Raw genomic sequence first — 23741 nt, forward strand, 5'->3', positions numbered from 1 at the left:
AAAAAAGGGGGACGTCTACTTTAATTTAAATTCCGCGTTTACCAGACCCGAAAGAAGACTTTGGACGACGAGCTGCACTTTTTCGCTGTTGTAATTTTGTAAAACTATGAAAGGTACGTAGGTGCAACCTTGTAATCGTCGAGCGCGAAATAGGAATGCGAAAATATCGCCAATCAACAATCAAATAAAGTAGCTATTCTAAAAGTAAACATTTCCTAATTTGTGATAAATATTTAATTAACGCGTGCAAAGACGAACAGTCATGCGATGATGAAAGTATGTGGAAAATTTACCTAAGGTAAACTTCTCTCTTTAGTAAATATTAATTATCGTATTTACAATAATTATTGGAATGTGAAAATTTCCCATACCTACCTCAAAGCAAATCCAATATGTAAATAATCCTATTAGTGCGCAACTTTAAAGTAATATAATCCAAATGAGTTTCCTAAAGGAAGACCACTATCACTCAGAAAATTAAGAACACACAATCACCCTAACACAAAAAAATTAAAAAAAAATGTTATTTATAAACGCGATTAAAACCACGACCAACGTTCACTTGTTTCGCGGACACGGTTTGATGGGGGGTCGTCCGACAGGTAAACTATTCACCTGACGTCATTTCCGATTACAAACGATTCTATACGAAGTGGAAATTTAATTAAAAGTTGATTTGGAAAAAATTAAATTACGCAAGTGGGATTGTGAAGGAAACCGGTATTTGAAATCGTGGTACGAAAGCTTTTGCGTGATTGCCTCGCCATCTGTACACAGTTCAGCGATTTAAGTCTCACTGTTCCCCTGTTGTAATGCAATTCCTACGGGACTAAACAATCAAAAATGGTCCTGCGATCAAATAAAAAATAAAAGTAACTTTCTAGGAAATGCGGTAACTCACGCTTGCATCAGTGACGGTTCCTAGAATCAATATTCCATAGAATGAGTCAATCTCAGTCGGTACCTTACCTAATACCTACCTAACATGAAACAATAGAATTATGTCGTATTGAATACGGATTAGCATTTAATAAGCATGGCATTACGTTGACGAAAGGCACAGTGGCAGACAGGTAAACATCCGTGTATGTCTGCATGAATAAATAGATTATTTATTGTGCAAAAAAAGACAAAAATGGAATTCTTCGGTTTCTTTTAAAATCTTTCATTTCTCCGGATATTGTCGTTTCAGATTCTTCAGCTTTGCCACATTCTTCACATTCTCATTTGTTCTTTTAGTCGAAGTCGAAAAATGCGATTATAGGGCGTTTGATGACTTGGACCAAAACAAACATTTTTCGAAGAGAAACCATTCGCCCTCTCTGGCAGGGGAGAGTGAGCCACCCATTATAAAAAAAGGCGTGGTTGCCTTTTTTGTAGAGCATAAAATCTATCAATTAGGTGTATTATCTATGAGGCCTTGGCTTTGAGGGTGATTTATTTGACGATATTTTTCTCAAAAAGATGACCAGCCACAAGGGAATTCTATTGCAACAATTTTTGACTAAAAATATACAAATAGATCCCCTTCATTTTTCCATTGTCGTAGGTGTCTGCATCAGAATATTTAATTATACTTGACTATTTGAAATTGACCCAAAATGCAGCATAAAAGGCTACTAACTTTTGGTCTATCCTTACTCTAATCGCTTAAAGAAAAAATATGAGAAAAAGTGCTCTGATTGCTATAAAGAGAACTTTATTAGATCGACTATGACTCGGAAACGCAGAAGAAATTTTTACCAGCACATTTTTACCTGAAAAATTAGGTAAAAAAAACTTCGTTGCTTTAAACATTATGAACCAAAGTCCAAAACTTGGGCGTTGGAAATGGGTGGATGATCATTGGTTGCTCATATGAACCACCACGCCAGCAGCAGTTTGTTATTTTATGTTAAGTATTTTATTTTATTTTATTTTATTTTATTTTATTTTATTTTATTTTATTTTATTTTATTTTATTTTATTTTATTTTATTTTATTTTATTTTATTTTATTTCAGTTTATTTAATTTAATTTAATTTTATTTTTTGTCTTTAATTATTTGAGTGAGCGGGGTTAAGGTCGAGGCTGCTCTACCAACCCAACCCAACCAATTATTTTCATGTAAAACAATTAATTATTAATAACACTGTACAGTTGTAAGGAAGTTACTAGTTTTCCGCCTTGAAATTCATACCCGTAGTTATGACCACACCGTCTATTTGAGGAATCGACCAGCTTTGTAGAACATCCGGTAAGCATTTTAAGTTGAGCGCTAGTTACTAAGAAACCGTAGTTTACATATGTACTGTAGGAGACCAGGAGGGAGCTTTGCGTTTTAATTTTGTTTAATTGTTTGGTGTAACGGTTTAAGACCCGGACTCTAACCTCACAGATGGTGAGTTCGAACCCCACAACATGCACCAGTGTTTAGTGGTACAGAACATCTGCTCAGTATCGTGCTTCGCAGGGTATGTAAAGCTGACCGTTCCGGCAGTCATACCACCACGGTCGTTAGGTTACACAGACGGCTGTTGATGCAATATGAAAACGTCTGTGCCTAGGGATTGCCACCCAACTAACTAACCGCCGAGAACGCAAGTTTCGTAGTGAATATTTAATATTTAATGTGTTTTTACAGCCGCTGAACGCTCCCTGGCAGGTTACAGATAACAACCTCCGATGAAGTCGAGATTACATCTGCTAGGTGCGCTCTTAAAAAATTTGAAGTTTGACAACGGCCCCATATTTTGCGATATCCGGGAATGGTGTAATTAGTTAAAAACGGTTTTAATTTGTTTGAACGTATCGAAGGTATAAGCGTACGAGGCGGGAATTCCGGTTTATTCCTACTCGAAATTGATGTTTAGACAAATAGAAATCACACTATGAAATAATATTTTTTGCCATTTTGCTTGCCGTAAGTACATTAATTGTTCGCTTTCCTGGATTTGCTTTTCGGCCGATTCTGCCGATTCCGCCCATTGGTGTTTTGTTGCTTTCATTCCCGCTAGGGAATTTGCCGTAATTATGTTTTAGTTTTCCAAAGTGACTGCCGCCGCTTTTTGGACCCGTCCGATTCCTGTCCCAGTTATACGTTTCACACTACAAGAACACGGAAATAAAATCAACCGTTTAAAATAACGTTTAAAAATGGCTATTAATTTGCTCCACAAGCTTACAAGATCCCGCTTAAATTTGAAATCTAAACTCTAAAGCAAGGCTGCCTTACGTTAGTTGTAAACAACGCTATAATCTGCAGTATTTGCATTTTGACCAGTTGTTTTAATTTCGGGTGAGTCACTGTGCAAGTTTCATTAAATGGTTGATAATAAAGGATGATAAATATAAATTACAATATTATATTATAGGACAATAAATAAATAAATAAATAATAAATATGCTGTAAAAACAGGTTTCAAGCAAGTTGCATAGAACTGGTTGCGGTACAGGCAGGTATAAAACAAGGTAGCTGGGCTTTGGTGCAATAAAATCCTTCTGTTAGAAGCAAGATGGAAAACTTGGCCTTGATGGGCAAATTCAACATTGAAAACTACGGCAGAGTGTTTGTGTTAGCAGAGTCTGATCCCTCAGACGGGTAACAATGGGCTCTCGTGGGGAAATTTCCCAGCCTATAGTTGCGATTCGAGAACAGTCCTGGCATTAGGTGTTGTAACGAAATGTGGTTACAGTTATTTCTCACCCCCGTGATCGTCCCTTCAGAGTGAAAAGTGTTAATTTACAAACAACAAGCCCATACATACATCAAACTCCAAACAATAATTTCCACATGTTTAAAAGAATAATCAAAATTGATAAATTATGTTATAAAAAGCAAATATTTTCACAAAAAATGAAAAAGATTTAAAATCAATAAAAGTCGTAGGTTGTATATACAGTGTGGAACAAAAAATGCAGTTTTAAGAGTTTCTCACTTCCTCCCTTGATAGGGGGTATCATCTTTATAAAATTTTAATTTGGGTCAAATGTTCCAAATAGTTTGCTTAAGTCATAACAATGCGGTCTATGAATAGATATATAATTAAATATTCTGATGTAGATGGTTTTTGTGAAATCAAATCATCCCTGTAGATCGGCGAAGAAGCGTTTGCGGACTTCTAGTTATAAAAAAAGGAATTGTCCCTTTCCGTATCTACCTAATATTTAGGAACACCCTGTGTAGTTGGGCCAGTACAGTAGGTAGGGCATTCTTTATTGGAATAATATTTAGAACGCCATTTAATTATCCTTTGCGGAAGTTGATGAAAGCTGGTCAACACAGAGCTGGCCAGTGGCCAAACCGTCGATCGCGATCTACCGGTCGATCGCGGCGATCTTCCGAGTCGATCATCTCATCAGCTTACGCTTAACTTAAAAAGAGTGCGCCCAAGCGACCAAAAACCTACCATTTTGATAAATAGTAAAAAGAAGACTTTTTTTACCACCCACACGTTAGTAAATACATATTGCATTGGGGTAAAAAGTGACCCCCCCCCCCACTTTTTTGACGGAAATACACGTTTTGAGGCACCAGAAATCCGAATCAAACAAAATCTCGATAATGTTAGTCTGTGTCGGTCCGTCTGTACTCTCATTTCCGGCTAAACGGCTGAACCGATTGGAACAAAATTTTGTACACTTATTCTTAGATATAAAAGGGCAGAATCGCACATACGAAGATGTGCGGGTGGTATAGCAAATCATCCCAACAAAAACCTTTTTTCATAGTAGAAGTAGCTGGTAGATCTCAAAGGATCTTACTGGTGTAGAGTAGATCAAACGATACAAAAGTTTGGACACCTCTGGGCTATGGGAATGGAAACTAAAATCGAAGCAGGCCGACATGCTACGGAAGCTAAACGTTTGAGAGAGTAGTGGAACAGGTCTCCTGCCGGACGCGCCTTGCGTATTTGGACAACATAATAGTGATTCGTCTAATGTTAATTGTTTTTTTCTTTGAAAATGGAAGATGCACATACCGCCATCCAAATACCGTGATAGAACGAGAGTCACCTAGAACTGTATCTCCGATACAACCGACGTCCGTGTTGTGAGACACAACATTTTTAAGAGGGGGGCAGTGTAGCGAATGTTCTAGAACGATATTAAGGCGCCATCGAGTCTATAAAGGATTAGTCACGGACGATAAGGATAATAAGTGGATGTGACACATTCTTTCTGAAAAATATGATGTGCTTTGGAGATTTCTCTGGAAGGTTTATTGTTTGCTATACAAGCAAATTGAATTGTGGTCGTAAAATCGATGTCGACGTGATAAATAATGCGCTTGTGTTATAATTTTACGATAACATTTTTACTTTATTTTACGCATAGGTACTCATCCTTTTGACACCATAAACTTTGGGATATAAATCATTCAATTCATCATCTCGCCCGTCTAGCGTAAATAAAGAGTGAACGACATTTAAAAGTCAGTGTTCCATAAACAAAATTAATTAAAAACGCCGGTCTCTGACACTGTGTTGAAAACTTTTCGAAAAATTCTGTGCGTTTTCACAAATTAAAGTCAATGTTTCTTAAAACTTACCTACAAGTGTTTTCACTGTGTTTCTATTTGTATATGTACATGACAATTTTTGTGTTATTCTTGGCATTCTTTAAGTAAATTAGCTGAGAAAGGTTGATCCTTACATCATAAGGTTCTTATAGTGCGTATTACCATAGATTTAAATATACTATTTAATCAGATTTAAATATACCTACTATAAATCTGTGGTATTACTAACAGGTGAGTTGAAAAATTGCGCACGATATCGCGAAGCGACACCGACAGAGTGCGGCAATTTTACGAACCTGTAATACGCAAATCATAAATTCAATGAAATCACCACCCGTTTACGTACTACCATACTTTTTCTACGACCTCCGTGAATTTCGAAATGAAAATGAGGCAAAACCCAAAACGACGTCTGTTGACAGTTTTGACATTTGTAAATAATTGTCACTTCCAAACCTACCGGGTGACCCAACAAGACTGTTCCTCGGCCATATCTCGAGAACCGTTCGTCATACAATATGACTTAGGGGTAAAAAAATTATTGGGTAAATCGGTCATGAAGAATCGCTGAAAAATATTTTTTCTAGTACTTCTGTGGTAAAGTTCCTAGATACAGTCCTTTATGTATAGTTTTAGGAGTCACTAAGTGGCGAGATAAGATAAAAATCAATGAAAAGGAAGGTGCCGGGTGACCCAATAAGACAGTTCCTCGGCCATATGTCGGGAACCGTTCGTCGTATGACTTAGGGGTAAAAAATGATTGGGTAAATCGGTTATGAAGAATCCCTGGAAAATATTTTCAAGTTCTAAAAATGGCCAGCAGAGGGCGTAACTGCCATCTTAAATTTTAAAATTGCATTTTCTTTAAATTTCGCATAATAAACTAAACACATTTTTTTCACATTTTTAAAGAGAACCAGTTTAACTATCTGCTCTTTTCAACGATACCAAATTTGTTACAATCTGTTGGAATGTGGATAGCGAGACACATTGTAAATTGTAAATCAAGTGAGTAAGAGTTGTCACAATTAATATAGATTGACAGTTACCCAAGTTTTGTATCTTTATTAATAAACAGTTAACGTTTCACTGAGGCTAATTGCAAACTCTTCTACTCCACTATCTCATACAATCGGTCAAACGGTTAAGAAGTTAAAGCAGGTTATTGCAAAAACAATTGAACGTCCCACGCTATCTTTGTTTTTGAAATAACTAAGTTTTTGTTTTTACGAAAATGATAGATGAACAGGTTCTGTTCAAAAATGTGAAAAAAGAATGTTTAGTTTATTATGCGAAATTGAAAGAAAATGCAATTTTAAAATTTAAGATGGAAGTTACGCCCTCTGGTGGTCATTTTTAGAACTTGAAAATACATTCCAGCGATTCTTCATAACCGATTTACCCAATAATTTTTTTTACCCCTAAGTCATACGACGAACGGTTCCCGAGATATGGCCGAGGAACAGTCTTATTGTGTCACCTGGTACACATGATCTATTCTAATTTTTTTCTTTACGCACGGGTGTAGGTAATGAGTACTATATCACGCATTTAAATTATACGTTATTTTATAGCAGAAGTCATAGAAATCATTATAAAATAATAATTTAGACGTCCAAAATAGAAAGCTTAAGTTCACCCGGCATTTCCATGGAAACAATATTGTATTCTGTTCTGAACTTCATTTTATTTTGTGCTTGCGTCCCATTTTTAATAAGAATGACATATGTCATTGGAATGAACAACGATTTGTTTCACTTTATCTACCCTTACCGTTAAAGAGACACATCTGCTATAAAATAAAAAAGTATCAAAACATATTTGATTTAATTTTAAGATGTTAAAGCGGAAAAACTATATTTCAAATATAACCTCTTCATTAATCTTCATCTTCTTGATCTCGGACAATCAAAATGAACGCATTAACTTATTACCCATTGTAAGAAAAGGCAAAGGCTGTAAAATCCGACAGTTCCTTCTTCAATAAGAGCGCATCAAACAACGATATTTGATTAAGATAGGCAGTTTGACGTATTACCTACCTTCTCCAAAATGATAGCCAATAAAGATAAACTTCGAGAATTAAATACGGAATGGCTTACGGATTTAATTCAAATTCACAATGTACTGTAAAATAACTACTAGGGGCTGATTTTTTTCCGTGAGAATGGCATCGGGGGCTAAGAAAATAATCAAAGGAGAACCTTATCTACTTGATAATTAATTTAAAAGTGAATAGGAAGTAAAACAATAAAGGTTCACTCACCCAATCTTGCTCCGCTTCTCCTTTTCACCCGTAAACATATTGTTCTTGAGCGGATACACTGAGAAGAATACGTGATAGTGAGGATGTAAATAATCGCAAATCAAAATAGAATACCTGATGTATATGGCTTATTACTTCGGTATGGGTCGCATCTTCCAACGACTTTCCATTAACTTCTAATATTTCATCCCCAACCTCCAAATTGTCCTTATCTGCAGGCGAACCTTTACGAGAGAAAAATACAATTAGAATTCCACTATAATAGCCCTTGGAAGGACTTACCATAAAGTTTGATCTTTTTATCTTTGGTTTCCACCAGTATTATCACATATCCTCCTAAATCCACCATGATTTAGGATAACAGTATTCTGCAAATGTACGTGAATTTGGAATTCATAAATTTCAACAGGTTACCTACGCGATTTTCTCTACGTTTGGCAAAATAGTGCAGGAGCAATGATTAAAAACTGTCTAAATTCGCTTAGCGCAGATTTGGAACAGTACTACATATTTTCGGTTTTTATCAATGAATATTTTGACAAAGTAGGTCAAATCTGTGTAGCATTAGAATGGACACCATTAAAATGGTTCTTAAGTCAATATGTATGCAATTTATACGTACTTTTTATACACGAATTAGAAGTACAAACAATTTCAAGTTATATCACAATAAGTTACACGTTTTTCGATTAAGATACGTTTAGTATTGTGCGTATTTCTACGGTTAAACTTAATTTGTATTAAAATAACACTTGAAACTTTTTCGCGATAGTAATAATTTTAAATTAATAACCGAAAAGATACGGGCGGGGCAAATTATTAATCTCAGGTACTACTAAAAACGTGTAGACTTTGTGTATAAAAGTCCCAATGCACAGGTTTCCAATTAAACTTCCACCATTTCAAACGCTTTTTCTGTCCCATTTTCCAAATAATTAATTTACCATCACTAGATGTTGCCATTTTGCCACTACATGTTCGCGGTATATTTTAGCAATGACTGAAAATCGCTTGTGATCGGAAAAACCGCGATATGAGCCATGACCGGGTTTTCAAACCGAACTTCACGGGTGTGGAAGTCCTCGCAGTAGAGGAGAACTTTGGGATCAATAAGGTCCTTACAGCTTCAACCGTTTCGCTCTTCACGCCACTCTCCCCTCGCTCGCTCGACAAATAGGTACCCTGTTTATATGTTACATATAGAATGTTTATATCACTGCATGCAGTTTTCCCTCGGCCCAAAAAAGACGCGAAGTGGACGCGTTATTAAATTTTTCGAGATTTATAGATACTTCAGACCGGCATTTTGCGATTTTTTATTTTGCTTCATGATTTTAAATAAGCAACGCTGCTCTGAGTGCTCTATTAAAAGGGCATTTTTATTAAATGGGAAACAATCCCAAAAATGTCGTTCGATATGTTATTGCATAAACACGTCGAGCAACGTTTCGGTTAGTTAATAATAAGTTTTCGAAAAACGTTCAGATTTTTGCCGATAAAACTCTGTCACTACTTTCGTAATCTCTTAGGGCTGTAGCTACAAACACCAAAAATTCTACATTGTTTACAGCGTGTTCCGACAAAAGCCGTTCGGTTAAATTACCTACCTAATATGAAATGTTTTTTTCCTAGAACAAATAATATTTGTTTAAACATATTAACCATTCAATGTAATTTAAACATATTTCTATGTGCAATGGCGAACGGCCAGTAAGCCACCCATATAACACCTGTCCAGCCACTTCACAATTAATCAAGGTGAAATTTTCAATTATTTTCCTCGTACATATCCGGCTTCTTTTATAAAGAAAAATCCCAATACTGACTTGAAATTCGGAGACACGGTGACATCGATCAAACCTCGACAATTCCAAAGATTTAACTAAATAAAATTTTGATTAACACCTGACATAATTGTTGGGAACGAAAAGAAAAATCTGACATGAAAACTCTATCTGGCTCGCACAATGGGTTCAGTTAAACACACAGCTAATGAATTGATAATAACAAATTTATTTGGCAAGCATAAAAGAAATTAAACAATAACGCTGGAAGAAAAAGGGCAGGCGTTCAACAGACACTCGTACTAACACTTCATCGTCGCTCCATAAATGTTTGTTATCATTTTGTGTTATTTAATGCAGGTAGTAATTTTTGCATTTCTTTATATGGTATTTGTGTTTTGTATGATTTTATATTTTTTGTGTTTCAATCGTTGATTTTGAAATTTACTTGATTTAACCGCAAAGCAGAATGACATGTTAAATACCGTTTTGCTATTGTTTGTAATTGTTTACGTTTTTGGTGTAATGCTTGCTTAATTTATGTTTATTGATGTTGATTACTTGGTCTTGTCCGTGAAGTAACATTCATATAAGTCTTAATCATTTTATTTTAATATGTGGAAATTACCGATTCGTTTGATGTATGTACTGACTTGTTGTTTGTAACTGACAATTTTCTCCGTGAATGAAGCAGTCACGGGGGTGGTAAAAACGAATCTAGGAAAAAAAATCCAATGAAAAAAAACTACGGAAAAAAATCCAGGAAAAAAGAGGCACGGAAAAAAAAACCAGCGGAAAAATAAGCCAGGTAAAAAAAAGTCAGCGGAAACAAAATCCAGGAAAAAACAGTCAGGAAAAAAGAATGTATATTAAATTAAAGGAACAGTGTTCTTTTCTGGCTTAATTTTCTAAATTATATTGTAGGCAATTATCAGGATTGTTACTTAACGATGGGTTAATGCATTCTTTTCTTCATCCTCTTACTTGCATTCTTCAAATGCTTGTAAAATATCTTTTTTGCCTTTGTCTTAAGTAACGTACGTAAGTAGTTTCTTGCGTTTTTACGAATTAACGTTATTTCTTATTAAAAATAGATGATGTTACCATCAAGGGTAACTTTGTCAAATGTAAACTACCTCTACCTATCTCTTACAGTTCCCGAGATCCCCATGGTGGCCTTTGAATTTGAATCACCCTGTATAGTTCAATTATTACACATTACACTAAACTGACTAAATTAATACTAATATACTAAAATGCACCACAACTGAAAACTTGCAGAGACGACTAAACACCCTTTGCGTAGAATACAGAGACGGGGCCCGAACTATGGAAGATTTCATTTTAGCCGTAGGTCATACTATTCGATTTACATAGTTCATTGAAACTATTATACTTCATTTCTTTATACATATTTTGTATTGTCAACAGTACGCCCTGGCCCTAGTTGTTATTAAAACTTATTATATTTTGCATTTATTGTGTTTTTTTTTACGTAACGCTATCACAGGTTTAGGTACTTCCCTTTTTCTCATACAGATTTTTCCGTAGATGTTTTTCCGTTTTTTCCTTGGATGGTAAATCCTGTACTTTTTCCATAGATTAATTTTCCATGGATTATTTTTCCATGGATTATGTTTCCATGGATTATTATTCTATGGATTATACTTCCGGTGGATTTTTGTTCCGTAGGATTTTTTTTCCGTGGTTGTTTTTTCCTGGATTTTTTTTCCGTTGTTTTTTTTTCATTGGATTTTTTTTCCGCTGACGGGTAAAAACTGTAGTCAAAATTGAGCTACGACACCTAATTCTGTGATTGTCTTCGACTTTCAACTGTAGGCTCGAAACCCCGAACGAGGGGCTACCTATCTTGCGGGGGGCGAGATTACGCTAATCAAAGCTCTTCAGTTTAGAATCTATGTGCGATAAATGAGCGGCGATTCAATAATTTCCACATATCTTGTTTTTAGTTAAATTTGCCATGTAATTTTCCATCTTGCTTTTAACAAAAGGACTTATTGCACCAAAGATGAGTCACATCCTGTGTATTTCACCCTTTCTTAGAATGTTGGTACCTGCTTACCTGACCCATAATTCCCAAAACTTGTTTTTAACCTACATGTTACCTCTTGAAGTTTACCTGCTACTTTTTGTGATGTTTAATTTTATGTTACGCGTTCACATCATTACAAGCAATTAATTTTACAACCCAATTTGATATTAATTTGACGGCTGTTTTTTTTGTTGGTAAGTTCTTTTTTCCCAGCCTTTTCTATTTTGATTCGGTGAACTAAAATTTCCAAAGTTTATTGTTGCAATGTAATTTATTTCGACTTAAATTTCCCAGCTTTCACAATCTTAATAATTGCGATCATTATTAAACAAACTATTCACAATTTCAGTGTTTTATTTTACGTTCCTCCCCTACTGTGCCTCAGGTCAAAGCGTTGTCTACTACTAACGTAAGGGGGCCCTGCCTTAGATGTTTGATCACGTGCCACTTTTCAAATTTAAGCGGGATCTCGTTTAGTTTTGGAGGGAATAGTCATTCGGGTGGCCATCTTTAAACGTTGCCGGGTTGACTTTATTTCCGTGTTCCTGTAGTGTGAAGTTAGCGTAGAACCTGAGAGTTAAGTACACTACAGTATTTAAACAATGGAATACATGGAAAATCAGTATTTGGATGATAGACAGTACTTACTCAAAAAACAAAATAGCCGCCGCTCTGTTATACATATGGTATTGGCATTGTTGAAGTTATAAATTCAATTGGTACTGGTTCTTCATGTTTATCTCGTAAAATTAAACATGCTATTCACTGACCATAAAAGTAAATAAATGTTCAAAATAACCAGAAAAGTATGTTTAATAAGCTTTACATGGAGGTATCACAAGTTGCGTATTTTAATTTAAGATTTTTACGTCAGTATGGGTTGTGCAAATTTGAGAGGGTGTGGGGGTAATATAAAACAAGTAAAAATGAAAACATTAATAATCAGTACTTCCCAAAAGGCCATAGGTATGTGCGCTGTGATTTTCTTTACTGGAGGCATACTTATATGGTTAAAATTTCAAAGAAATATCTCCATAAACAAAAAAGTTGGCGTTGCGCAGTTCGCGCACGAGCACATTTAATTTATGCTATAGGTATGCGATGTTTGTTTTTACTAGAAACGTTTATTTATCTCGATAAATAACAATTGATATTGCGCATCCCGCGCATACGCGGATTAATCTGATGTTTACAATATGCAATACGTTTGCTTCCACTAAATGCAATTTTGGTTAAAATGTGAAAGCAATATGTCCATAAATAATAAAGTTGCCATTGCGCAGTCTGCGCATGCGCACAACTGATTTTTACTATATGCGATATATTTGCCTTCACCAGAAGTATCTGTGGTTCAAATTTCAACAAAATACATTAATAAATAAGGAAGTTGACATTGCACAGTCTGCGCATGCGCAGTTTAATTGTCAAGATTTTCCTTGCTCAGATGCTAGAGCTATACGCTACCGAATGCAAAAAGAACGAACTTAATATCTTGAAAACTGTAGGAGTAGTTAAGACCTCGGACAGACGGACGGACAGAGAAAGTGGCTGCAATATCGCACCCAACTTCGATGGAAAATGCGCTAAAAAACAAGTAATTTGAATTTTCCCTGATTTTTAAATAAACGGTATTTTTTGTTTTTGGCGCATTTTCCAAGGAACTTAGGTACGCTATTGCAGCCACTTTCTCCGTATGTCTGTCCGTCAAGATATGAGTTCGATTTTTTTCGAATTCGATAGCTTATAGCTCTGGCACTTGATCCAAGAAATATCTTGACGATTAATGTCCGCATGCGCAAACTGCGCAATATTAACTTTCTTATTTATTAATTTATTTTGTTGAAATTTTAACCACAGATAGTTCTAGTAAAGCCAAACATATCGCCTACAGTAAAAATCAGATGTGCGCCTGCGCATTGCCAAATTTCTTATTTACGGAAATATTTTGAAATTTTAACTAATGACGCTTTTAGTAAAAGCAAACGTACAGTGGCACCATGCTCAGAAAGTCCCTGACAGGGCGTGTCCGAGGGCGCTAGAAATTTAGACCGTACATTCCAATGCAAAATTTAAAAACACTTTAAGGGAATTACATACCTTATCAGATCGTAGATTCAAGCTATATGCGTCTTGAAAAAGACGAGTTTGTATAAAACTGGAGACGGAAAACGTAAAATAAAGCAAATACAAGAAGCAAAGTGTAAACTAAAATAACGTAAAGCGTCAACTGTCAAAACGGAATAATTAATAATTATGGCGCGGAATGTATCGCGTCGTTTTGCAGACTTTCTATTGGCCAGCCTGAATTATTTCAAAATTACTTCGCATATTTTCCGGGGCTTTTCTGAGCATGGTGGCACTGTATCGCATATTGTACACATCAGATTTATGTGCGCATACGCAGAATGCACAGTACTAACTATCTTATTTATCGAGATATATTTTTGAAATTTTAATCACAGATGCTTCTATTAAAGGTAAACATATCTCATCTTGTGAACATTAGACGGGCGTATGCGCAGTTTTGTTTATGAAGATATTTCTTTGAAATTTTTATTTAATTTTTATTTTGCCTTTATTTTTGAGTGGGCGGGGTTTCAGCCAAGGCTGCTGTACCAACCCAACCCACTATACATTTACAAATATCCATGCCCGAACCCGGATTCGAACCAGGGACCTTTTTAGCCTCACAGTTCAGCTTTAACTGAACTGCGCTACACGAGTCATATGTTATGTCATAGAGTAAATAATATATTATTTACTCTATGGTTATGTATATATAACCATAATATAACACATATAACTAACAGTAGGTACGTACGTGGTTAGAAGAACCATGCGCACGTTGGTCACGTACATACACACAACAGAAATGCAATGACAGTGGAAATTTTAACCCACAGAGATAAAAACGAAAGTTGAATAGCGAGACATAAACTTCGTTACGAATACGGACGACAGCCTAGACTTAAACGCGTCTGAAGCCGTCGATTATGCGCAAATAATATTTAACATTGGAAATGTTTATGTTTTCGTATATGGGTACAAAGTTACAAGTTTCGTTCAAGACCAAAAGATAACGGTGTCGCATCAAGTGACGATTGTACCGTACTCGGCCATGATCGGTAGGTTAAGTAAAAGTCGCGGATACTGTCGATACGGTACTTACTTAATAGTAGGTACTCAATTGTTTTTGCACATCTCCTTATTTTTCAACCAAGGCTGCTCTACCAACCCAACCCACTATGTATACATTTACATCCATATGCCCGACCCCGATTCGAACCAGGGACTCTTAGTACCACAGTCGAGCTTCGACACCACTGCGCCACACAGGCTGGGGCAAACAGTTACAGCTGCAAAGGTCTTAAAAATCGTTCAGTAAGTTGTATCTGGATTTTTAAAATGTATGTGTTTAAAGCTTTGTACGGTTTCTTTCGATTCTAGTTAGGCCGAAAATAAACAAGTTAAAAAGTAATCGTAAACGATTTACATAAAGCGCATTTCCACTTGCATTCATTTCCCATTTGTAAAATGCAACTTCTGTTAAAATCGTAAAAATCCGGCCACAAATATGAAAGATAGCGTTGCGCATGTACAATCCATTTTTGACGTGCTACTTCAATTTCAGTTTATAAGAAGAATTTCATTTCAATGCTTTTCTAAATAAGAAAGTTGGAACTGCGCATGCGCAAGTCTACATTTTTAAACTAACGTTAGATTTTCCTTTGTTCCAAGCGCCTCTGTATCAAATTTTATTTAAATGCTTCCATACATAAACAAAGTTGGCACTGCGCATGCGCAAAACCAAATTTTGAAACTGGCGTTTGATTTTCCTTTATAATTCCAAGTGCCTATGTATCAAATTTCGGTTAAATTCCTCCATAAATAAAAAAGTTGGCACTGCGCATGCGCAAAAACAAATTTTGAAACTTGCGTTAGATTTTCATTTATTCCAAATGCCTATGTATCAAAATGTCATTCAAATACTTTTATAAATAAAAAAGTGTGCAATTCGGTTTATAAATGGTCGAGATGCGAAAAGGGCACTGTGAATTTTGAATCGATTCGGCTCAATCTTTTGGAATTGGGTATTATATGGCTTTGAATAATAAATCTGAACAATGATATGGCTAAAGCTATGTTGTCTCATATCGTTCTTGAGTTAAACCAGAAACCCAGAGACAAATGATAACAGACAGACGGATGGACAAAACTCGTACCTTAGTGTAATTCCTTACACTATGCTCGTACACATAAGAGGAATTTCTTTCGAGAAGTTCCCCTAAAAAACGTAAGTCAAGAGTATATTATGCGAATGTTGTATTGTTAAAAAAGGTAGGTACGAGCATTGTTTAAAAGTATTTAAACAATGGTACGGGTTTGTTATATGCCCATAATTGTAATTGGGTGCGTTCACCAGAACCAAACGTCTTTGCGCTTTGATTACGTTTGCAAACACAAACTGTTTAGGTGCTGGTGAACGATAGGGTGCGTTTGCCAGATCGAATTGTTTGCAAACCGTTTGCGCTTTTTAGATAAGTACGTTTACTGAACGCGTTGCTAGTTGTTAAACTGTTTGCAAGGGGACGCCATTTTTTGAATCGCAATTTAAACTCGCTGAAAATCACAAACATGTTTGTAAGGCATGCATATTTATTTACACCATCGGCATATAGGTTTATGCGCGAAATGGAATAAATTACTAGTACCATAGAATTGTATTTACTCTATGCTAGTACCAATATATCACGACCATAAATTGTATAATTGCACATTGCACACAATGCGCTTTAAAGTTGTAAGAGTAAAATCGAATAATTTAATTATGAATGAAGATGGGAGCATTCCTTGTATACAGGCTGATTCAAATTTAAGGACCACCATGGGGGATCTCGGGAACTGTAAGAAATAGAGGTAGGAATAATTTGGCAAAGTTGAGTAGTTTGATACTTAACAAAATGTCGTTTTGAAACTGAAAAAATTCCGACTACTTTCGGAGATATCCAGAGAAAAAATGACATTTTACAAAATCGTTTTTATTTGTTACCTAAGTTATATAAAAAGATATTTCAAAATATACGTCACATAATTGTGACCACTTTTTTCCGTATACAAGATGCTAGTTTTAAATTTTTAGTCTGACGTTTCATCTCCAGTTAACCATCATCAGCTTTGTTTTTTCTTATGGAAGTCATTTTTACTTTTTGTGTCATTTGATTCCTACCAATAAATAGCGCTGTTAATTCGTAAAAACGCAAGAAACTGCGAACGTACACTACCCACGACAAAGTTGCCAGACAAAAAGGAAGATATTTTAACAGTATTACTTCAGCCTCACACGACCAGTTTTCTTTTTACTGTCGACAAGGGTTTCATAATTATCCCGAAATTTCCGATCCAAGTCTTCATGCCCTTTTCCTTGAAACACGTCTTATATTTCTGACCAAATATTTTTTCTTTTCCTTTTTGGAACTCGAAAGTCAAACTTTAAATACTCGGCGAGTAATAACTTTGTAGTGAAATCGTTTCACACCAAACTTCTCTTCGAATCTAATTAGAGTACATTATTCGTATACTGGCTGAGTGCTCTCGATTTCATTGGGACTTGTACTGACCCCTTCATATGCGGTTTATGAAGGCTCCAAAACGGCACGACCGATTTGCTCGTCTCCTATAGTAGATTGCTGTCCACCAAACCCTGCCTTGCAACACTATAACTATCCGTTTTTCACCTATACAAATCTTAAATCTTTCCTTAAAATGACTATACTTATGTGGTGAGTTTACTAAATTTATTAAATGTAACAATCTGAAAATAAAAACTTCTCATAAAGCAGGTACAATTTATGGATAAAAAATATTTACTCAAGAATCCTGTGAATATGCATTTAATTCAATTCATCTCGTATATAGCAGGATGTGTTTAAACTGTACCTAGAAAGGATGCCATATTTTTATTGAAATGTACAAAAAGAATACTGTTAGGTTGGCAATAAGCGAGTTTGGGACAAGAGACACTTGCAATAATGTAATGGCAGAATGTATGTACGTTTTATCCGTTAATGTTTGTAATATACAAAATCGTCCTGAATAGCGTTTATCATTGCTCTCGGTATTTATCCATACCCATCCATTTACCACAATTGGCGACGAGGATAATTGGATTAAAGATAATTGGAAAGGATAATTGGTTAAAAGAAAAGGTCGATATTTTTTTTCAACATAACCTAATTGGACGCGTGCTCTAATTTTTCTAATACATATTTTTTTGGGTTACGTTCGTTACAACTTGGTGGAAAGATGCCAGCCGGTGCACAAAACGTTGTAGTTACTGACGCAGTCATGGGACACAGACCAATTGTAGGCTCGATGGCAGAATACAATCCAAAGGAAGATTGGGAGTTATATAAAGAGCGTTTGGATCAATTTTTTGAGGCGAACCAGATTACACATGCACCATATTGCACAGCGACACTCATCACGTTAATTGGAACATCAACGTACCGAATTTTGCGAGATTTATGCAGCCCAGTTTTGCCAAAGGAGAAGACATATGCGGAGCTTTGTCAATTGTTAAGACAGCATTTTACTCCAGCGGTAGCAGTATTTAAAGAGAGGATTGAATTCTATAGTGCAAAGCAAGAGGACGGAGAAACTATCAACGATTGGTATTTACGAATTAAAAGCTTAGCTTCAAATTGCAATTTTCATCATTTGGAAGACATCCTCAAAGACAAATTTGTCACGGGAATGTTGCCAGGCAGAATTTTAAGTCGTATTTGTGAAGAAGATCCAACCAAGAAAGATTTGGAAGCACTCAAAGTTTTAGCACAAAGTTTGGAGGTGACGCTGAAAGAGAGAGACAACATTCATTTTGTGGGGCGAAGAAAATCTTCACAGTTGCAGGGGAAATCTGGACAACAGAAACGAGAGGTGCCGTCAAGGAGTTTTCAACCGATTCAAAAATCTTCAAGTAAATTCCAGCCAGGGGCTAATACGAGGTGCTACGCTTGTGGTGAGACAAATCATAATTATAAATTTTGTAAATATAAACGATATAAGTGTACTAACTGTTCAAAGTTTGGGCATATTAGTAAAGTATGTGCAATTAATATAAAAAAGCAACATTTTTTACAAGTTAACGATGAAGAAGTTGTTGAAACAGACGATTTTCCAGAGGCATTGTACAATCTATTTAAATTGAGCGATAAAGACATTGTAGATAGGCAAAGTTTATTTAGTATTCAGCTAGAAATAGAGAACATTAAATTTTGTTTTGAGGTAGATACGGGGGCTAGTGTGTCCATTTTGCCCGAAGGTATTTATAAGGAAAAATTGTCTATGATTCCATTAAGAAGATGTAATACTAGTTTACAATGTTATGATGGGAAAATGATTATTCCATTAGGATCGATAAGGGTAAACCTATGTTATCAAAATAACAATTTTATGACAACTTTGTTAATTGTAAATAGTAATGGTCCACCATTATTGGGTCGAGATCTGATAAGTAGATTAGGAATTAAGTTAGTGGAATCGAAAAACAATAATGTTTATAGTATTAACATGGTAGGGAATTCTAAGAGCTTGAACGCTTTGTTAGATAAATATGAAATCATTTTTCGTGACGAGTTAGGAAAATTTTCCAAAAGTAAAGTTTCTATTACCGTTCCAGTTAATACAAAACCAATATTTTGCAAACCTTATAATATTCCATTTGCATACAAGGCCAAAGTTGAGCAAGAACTTGATAGATTAGAGAAAATTGGCGTAATTACAAAAGTCGAAACAAATAATTGGGGAACACCACTAGTTCCAATTATTAAGAAAGATAATTCAATTCGTTTATGTGCTAATTACAAAATAACTGTAAATAAGTTTTTAGATAACTTCAATTACCCAATACCTTTAATTGAAGATATATTTGTAGCATTACAAGGAGGTGTAGAATTTACCAAATTAGATTTAAGCCAAGCATATAATCAGCTCATAGTGGATGATCAGACAAAATCACTATTAGCGTGGAGTACTCACAAAGGAGTTTATTTAGTTGAACGATTACCATTTGGGGTGAAAACGGCATGTGCAATTTTTCAAAAAGAAATTGATACTATCTTAAAAGGGTTAAAAGGAGTGTTGTTTTATTGATGACATTATTATAACAGGTAGTACTCGCCAAGAACATTTGCAAAATTTAGAAGCAGTTTTAGTTAAGTTAGCCGCTTCTGGTATCAAAGTAAAGCTAGATAAATGTGAATTTTTTAAAAGTAAAATTAATTATCTAGGTTACGTTATTGATCGAGAGGGGTTACACAAAGATAATGCGAAAATTCAAGCAATTAAAAATGTAAATAGGCCTGAAAATGTCACTCAATTAAAAGCTTTTATAGGTATGGTCAATTATTATGGCCGATTCATAAAAAATTTGGCAAATATTCTAAAACCGTTGTATGAACTATTGCGTAAAGATGAAAAGTTTCGTTGGAACAAAAGTTGCGAGGAGGCAATGGAGAAAGCAAAGGATGCTATTAGTTCAGATAATGTACTGATACATTTCAATCCAAAGTTACCACTTCAGTTAGCTTGCGATGCTTCTATGTATGGCATTGGTGCGGTTTTGTCACATATTGACGAACAGGGAATGGAAAGACCAATAGCATTCACTTCAAGAATTTTATCGAAAGCTGAGCAAGGATATTCAATGTTAGATAAGGAAGCTTTAGCTATTTATTATGGAATTAAAAAATTTTCTCAATATTTGCTAGGACATTCATTTACGTTGCTTACCGATCATAAGCCGCTTGTATCATTATTTGGGGAAAATAAAGATATGCCTGCGTTAGCAGCAAGTCGATTACAGAGATGGGGTATATATATTAGTAATTACGATTATAAAATTAAGTACATAAAGGGAACACAAAATTCTAGTGCTGATGCATTATCTAGAATGCCATTAGTAGTAAATTTTGTAGAAAATCTAGATGTACACCCTCAGCTCAATTTTATTGAAACTGAAAAATTAGCAAACTTAAGTCAAATTCAACAAGAAACTCAAAATGATACAGTACTAAAGCAAGTATATAACTTTATAATGAGGGGGTGGCCTAAATATTTAAATAAAGACGATGTTGTATTAAAACCGTATTTTGACAAAAGGAATGAATTAACTGTAGAAGAGAACATTATCATGTTAGGATATAGAATAGTGATTCCTGAAATATTACGAAAAAGTATACTTGAGGAATTACATTCCACTCATTTAGGAATTAATAAAACCAAGAGTATAGCTAGATCATATTTTTGGTGGAGCACAATGAATAAAGAAATTGAAAATTTGATATTATCATGTGATGCTTGTTTGGTGAATAGACCAGAACCACAGAAATTAGTAAAACCATGGCCAAAAACAAATGAAGTTTTTGAGCGAATACATTTAGACTTTGCAGGACCGTTTAAGGATAAATATTTTTTAATCATAATTGATTCTTTCAGTAAATGGCCTGAAATATTTCAGTTAAATACAATTAATACAAAAATTACAATTGAAAAATTAAGGGAAACATTCGCTCGCTATGGAATTCCTAAAACAATCGTATCAGACAATGGAAGACAGTTCACATCATCGGAGATGAAAACCTTTTGCGAAAATAACGGCATTAAACATGTTTTTACACCACCTTACCATCCGAACAGCAATGGAGCAGCTGAAAACACAGTAAAAACCTTTAAAGCAAGTTTGAATAAAGCATTAAAGGATCCCAAATGCAGAAGTGCATCCATAGAAACACTGATATCAAGATATCTGTTGTGGTATAGGAATGCAATGCATAGCACAACAGGAGAATCACCAGCCCAAAAGATGTTTGGAAGGAAACTACGAATGAAGTTTGATAGGATTAGATCAAATAATAACATCGAACTGGAAGGCCAAGTAACAGACAAGAAGCAATGTTTGGTGGGGGCACAAGTTTATATAAGAGATTATAGAAATCCCAAAGAACAAAAATGGATTAGAGCATCGATAACAAAGAAGATCGGCGAGGTAATATATGAATGTGAAATTCCGGAAACCGGGACAACGCACAGAAGACATCGGGACCAGATAATACAAGTAGAAAAACATTCAAGGAGCACAGGAGACAAAGGAAAATCAAAAACTAAAAGGATAGGGTATGTACCGAAGACGATGGAAGAAAATAAGACGACATCAAATTTGGATGAGAGAAGCCACACGATTCAAGACGAAGTATTAGACAATATCGATCAAGGAATTGTTACTGCAAGTACACGACCAAAGCGTAATATTAGAAAGCCAGATAAGTTAGATTTATAGTTCGAAATAGAATTGTGAGGGGGTAGTGTTAGGTTGGCAATAAGCGAGTTTGGGACAAGAGACACTTGCAATAATGTAATGGCAGAATGTATGTACGTTTTATCCGTTAATGTTTGTAATATACAAAATCGTCCTGAATAGCGTTTATCATTGCTCTCGGTATTTATCCATACCCATCCATTTACCACAAATACAAAACGATTTTCTCTAAATTCACTCAAATTAAATTTGACGTGTGGTTTGGTTTCCAGGCAAATTGCGCGCTTAGGACAAATGCGCGTGCCCGATCAACATGTTTGTGATTAGCCAGTTTAAATTATGATTAAAAAAATGGCGACCGCTTGCAAACAGTTTGACAACTAGCAATGCGTTCAGTAAATATGCTTATATAAAAAGCGCAAACGGTTTGCAAACAGTTGGTTCTGGTGAACGCACCCGATAATACCAAGATAATACATATTCTATTTTCATATACAGAGCTCTTATTCCGTTGCAAATATGAAGGACTGTACGTAAGCTCCATCTGTTATGTTTAAGTCAGGTTGATTGTATAAGATCCACTAGATTCTAGAAATTTTAGTACCCTCCACAACACTGAACTTTACAGAGCTTTCTTTTGGTTAACTGCGTTGGCTAATAATAGATGGCGTTAATCAATTTGAACTTTTTGTTTTGTTTTAACTCCTTGTCATATTCAGCTGATATTGACATTTTGATGTCGGTGAATTACGATGATAACGTTTTAAGTAGGTCCATTTAAATTTTATGGAAGATAATGACTTCCACAACACAACCTGTGATATGTGAAGAGATATTCGACGATTCTAGTCAAGCTTCTGTTGCAGGTATATATTATTTTAGACCTGGATTGTATTGAATTTTTTTTCTGTTTGTTGTGCAAAAGCTATTCATCTTCTTTATGTACTATTCTGTATAGGTACTTGTATTTTCAGTATTATAAATTCAATGTGTTATTTTAGAAATAAGGGATTATGCTGCAAAAATTGGTATTGATCCTGATTTGGAACCTCAATTGCTGCCTTTGGCTGCTGAAGGGCTTATGAAACCCTTACCTTCTGGTTGGAAACCCTGGTATGTCATGAGTTGAGCTTATTAGCATGTCATCATATATGTATTTATTACCTGCAAAAAGTTTCAATCACTTTCATTGTGCATGTTATTTTTAAATTGTGGATGGGAGCCTACAGTAGGTAGGTACAACTTTATGGCAAAATCAGTATATACCTACCCACAGTTAAATAGTGAATTAGAAGGGAAAATGCCCAGGTATGCACCTTATGGGTAGGATTGGTTTGGTTCAGTTTAGTCTATCTGACAATTTCCATGGCAACAAAATGAATTCCAATAGGAAGTTGTCTATGAGATAAGTTCAACTGAAATGAAAAGAACCTCCCCTATTAAATGTTGTAAGTATTTAAAAGTCATTCGTACAACTCCAGGTACAACTATAATATGTTATTATCCCTATCCCTAACATTAAAATAAAAAGAAAAGCGAAATTACATGAAATTCATAAATCTGAAATTTGAACACTTCATGAGATAAACATCTTTGCGTTTACAACTTACAGGGTGCTATTGTATGCGTGCTATTGTCTACCACAAACATACCTACAAACAAAAAATTGTGCTTTATAGAGAGGTAGCAATCTTGTCACTATAGCCTGCTTACAATAGGCAAACTTTCAGATCAATATATCATTGATGGTAAATTTATAGTTATAAAGCCTCACATTTACACTGTTTTAGTCACAGTACAAAAACTGACAGATTCTAGGAAAG

The 23741-nt window shown here is 35.2% G+C and overlaps 1 protein-coding gene across 3 annotated transcripts in view; it reads left to right on the forward strand.

Annotated features, from left to right (window-relative positions):
* The first annotated feature begins 22637 nt into the window (after nt 1-22637).
* Nucleotides 22638-23741, forward strand: part of LOC116167920 (kinesin-related protein 4) — a 28607-nt gene continuing 27503 nt past the window's right edge. For all 3 annotated transcript variants that reach the window (XM_031483531.1, XM_031483529.1, XM_031483532.1), the window contains exons 1-2: nt 22638-22784; nt 22920-23031. In XM_031483531.1, coding sequence (XP_031339391.1) covers nt 22715-22784; nt 22920-23031 — 182 coding nt within the window. In that variant the 5' untranslated portion in view covers nt 22638-22714. The remainder of the gene's footprint in view (nt 22785-22919; nt 23032-23741) is intronic.

This window comes from Photinus pyralis, unplaced genomic scaffold (assembly GCF_008802855.1).
Source record: "Photinus pyralis isolate 1611_PpyrPB1 unplaced genomic scaffold, Ppyr1.3 Ppyr1.4_LG4, whole genome shotgun sequence".
NCBI lineage: Eukaryota > Metazoa > Arthropoda > Insecta > Coleoptera > Lampyridae > Photinus > Photinus pyralis.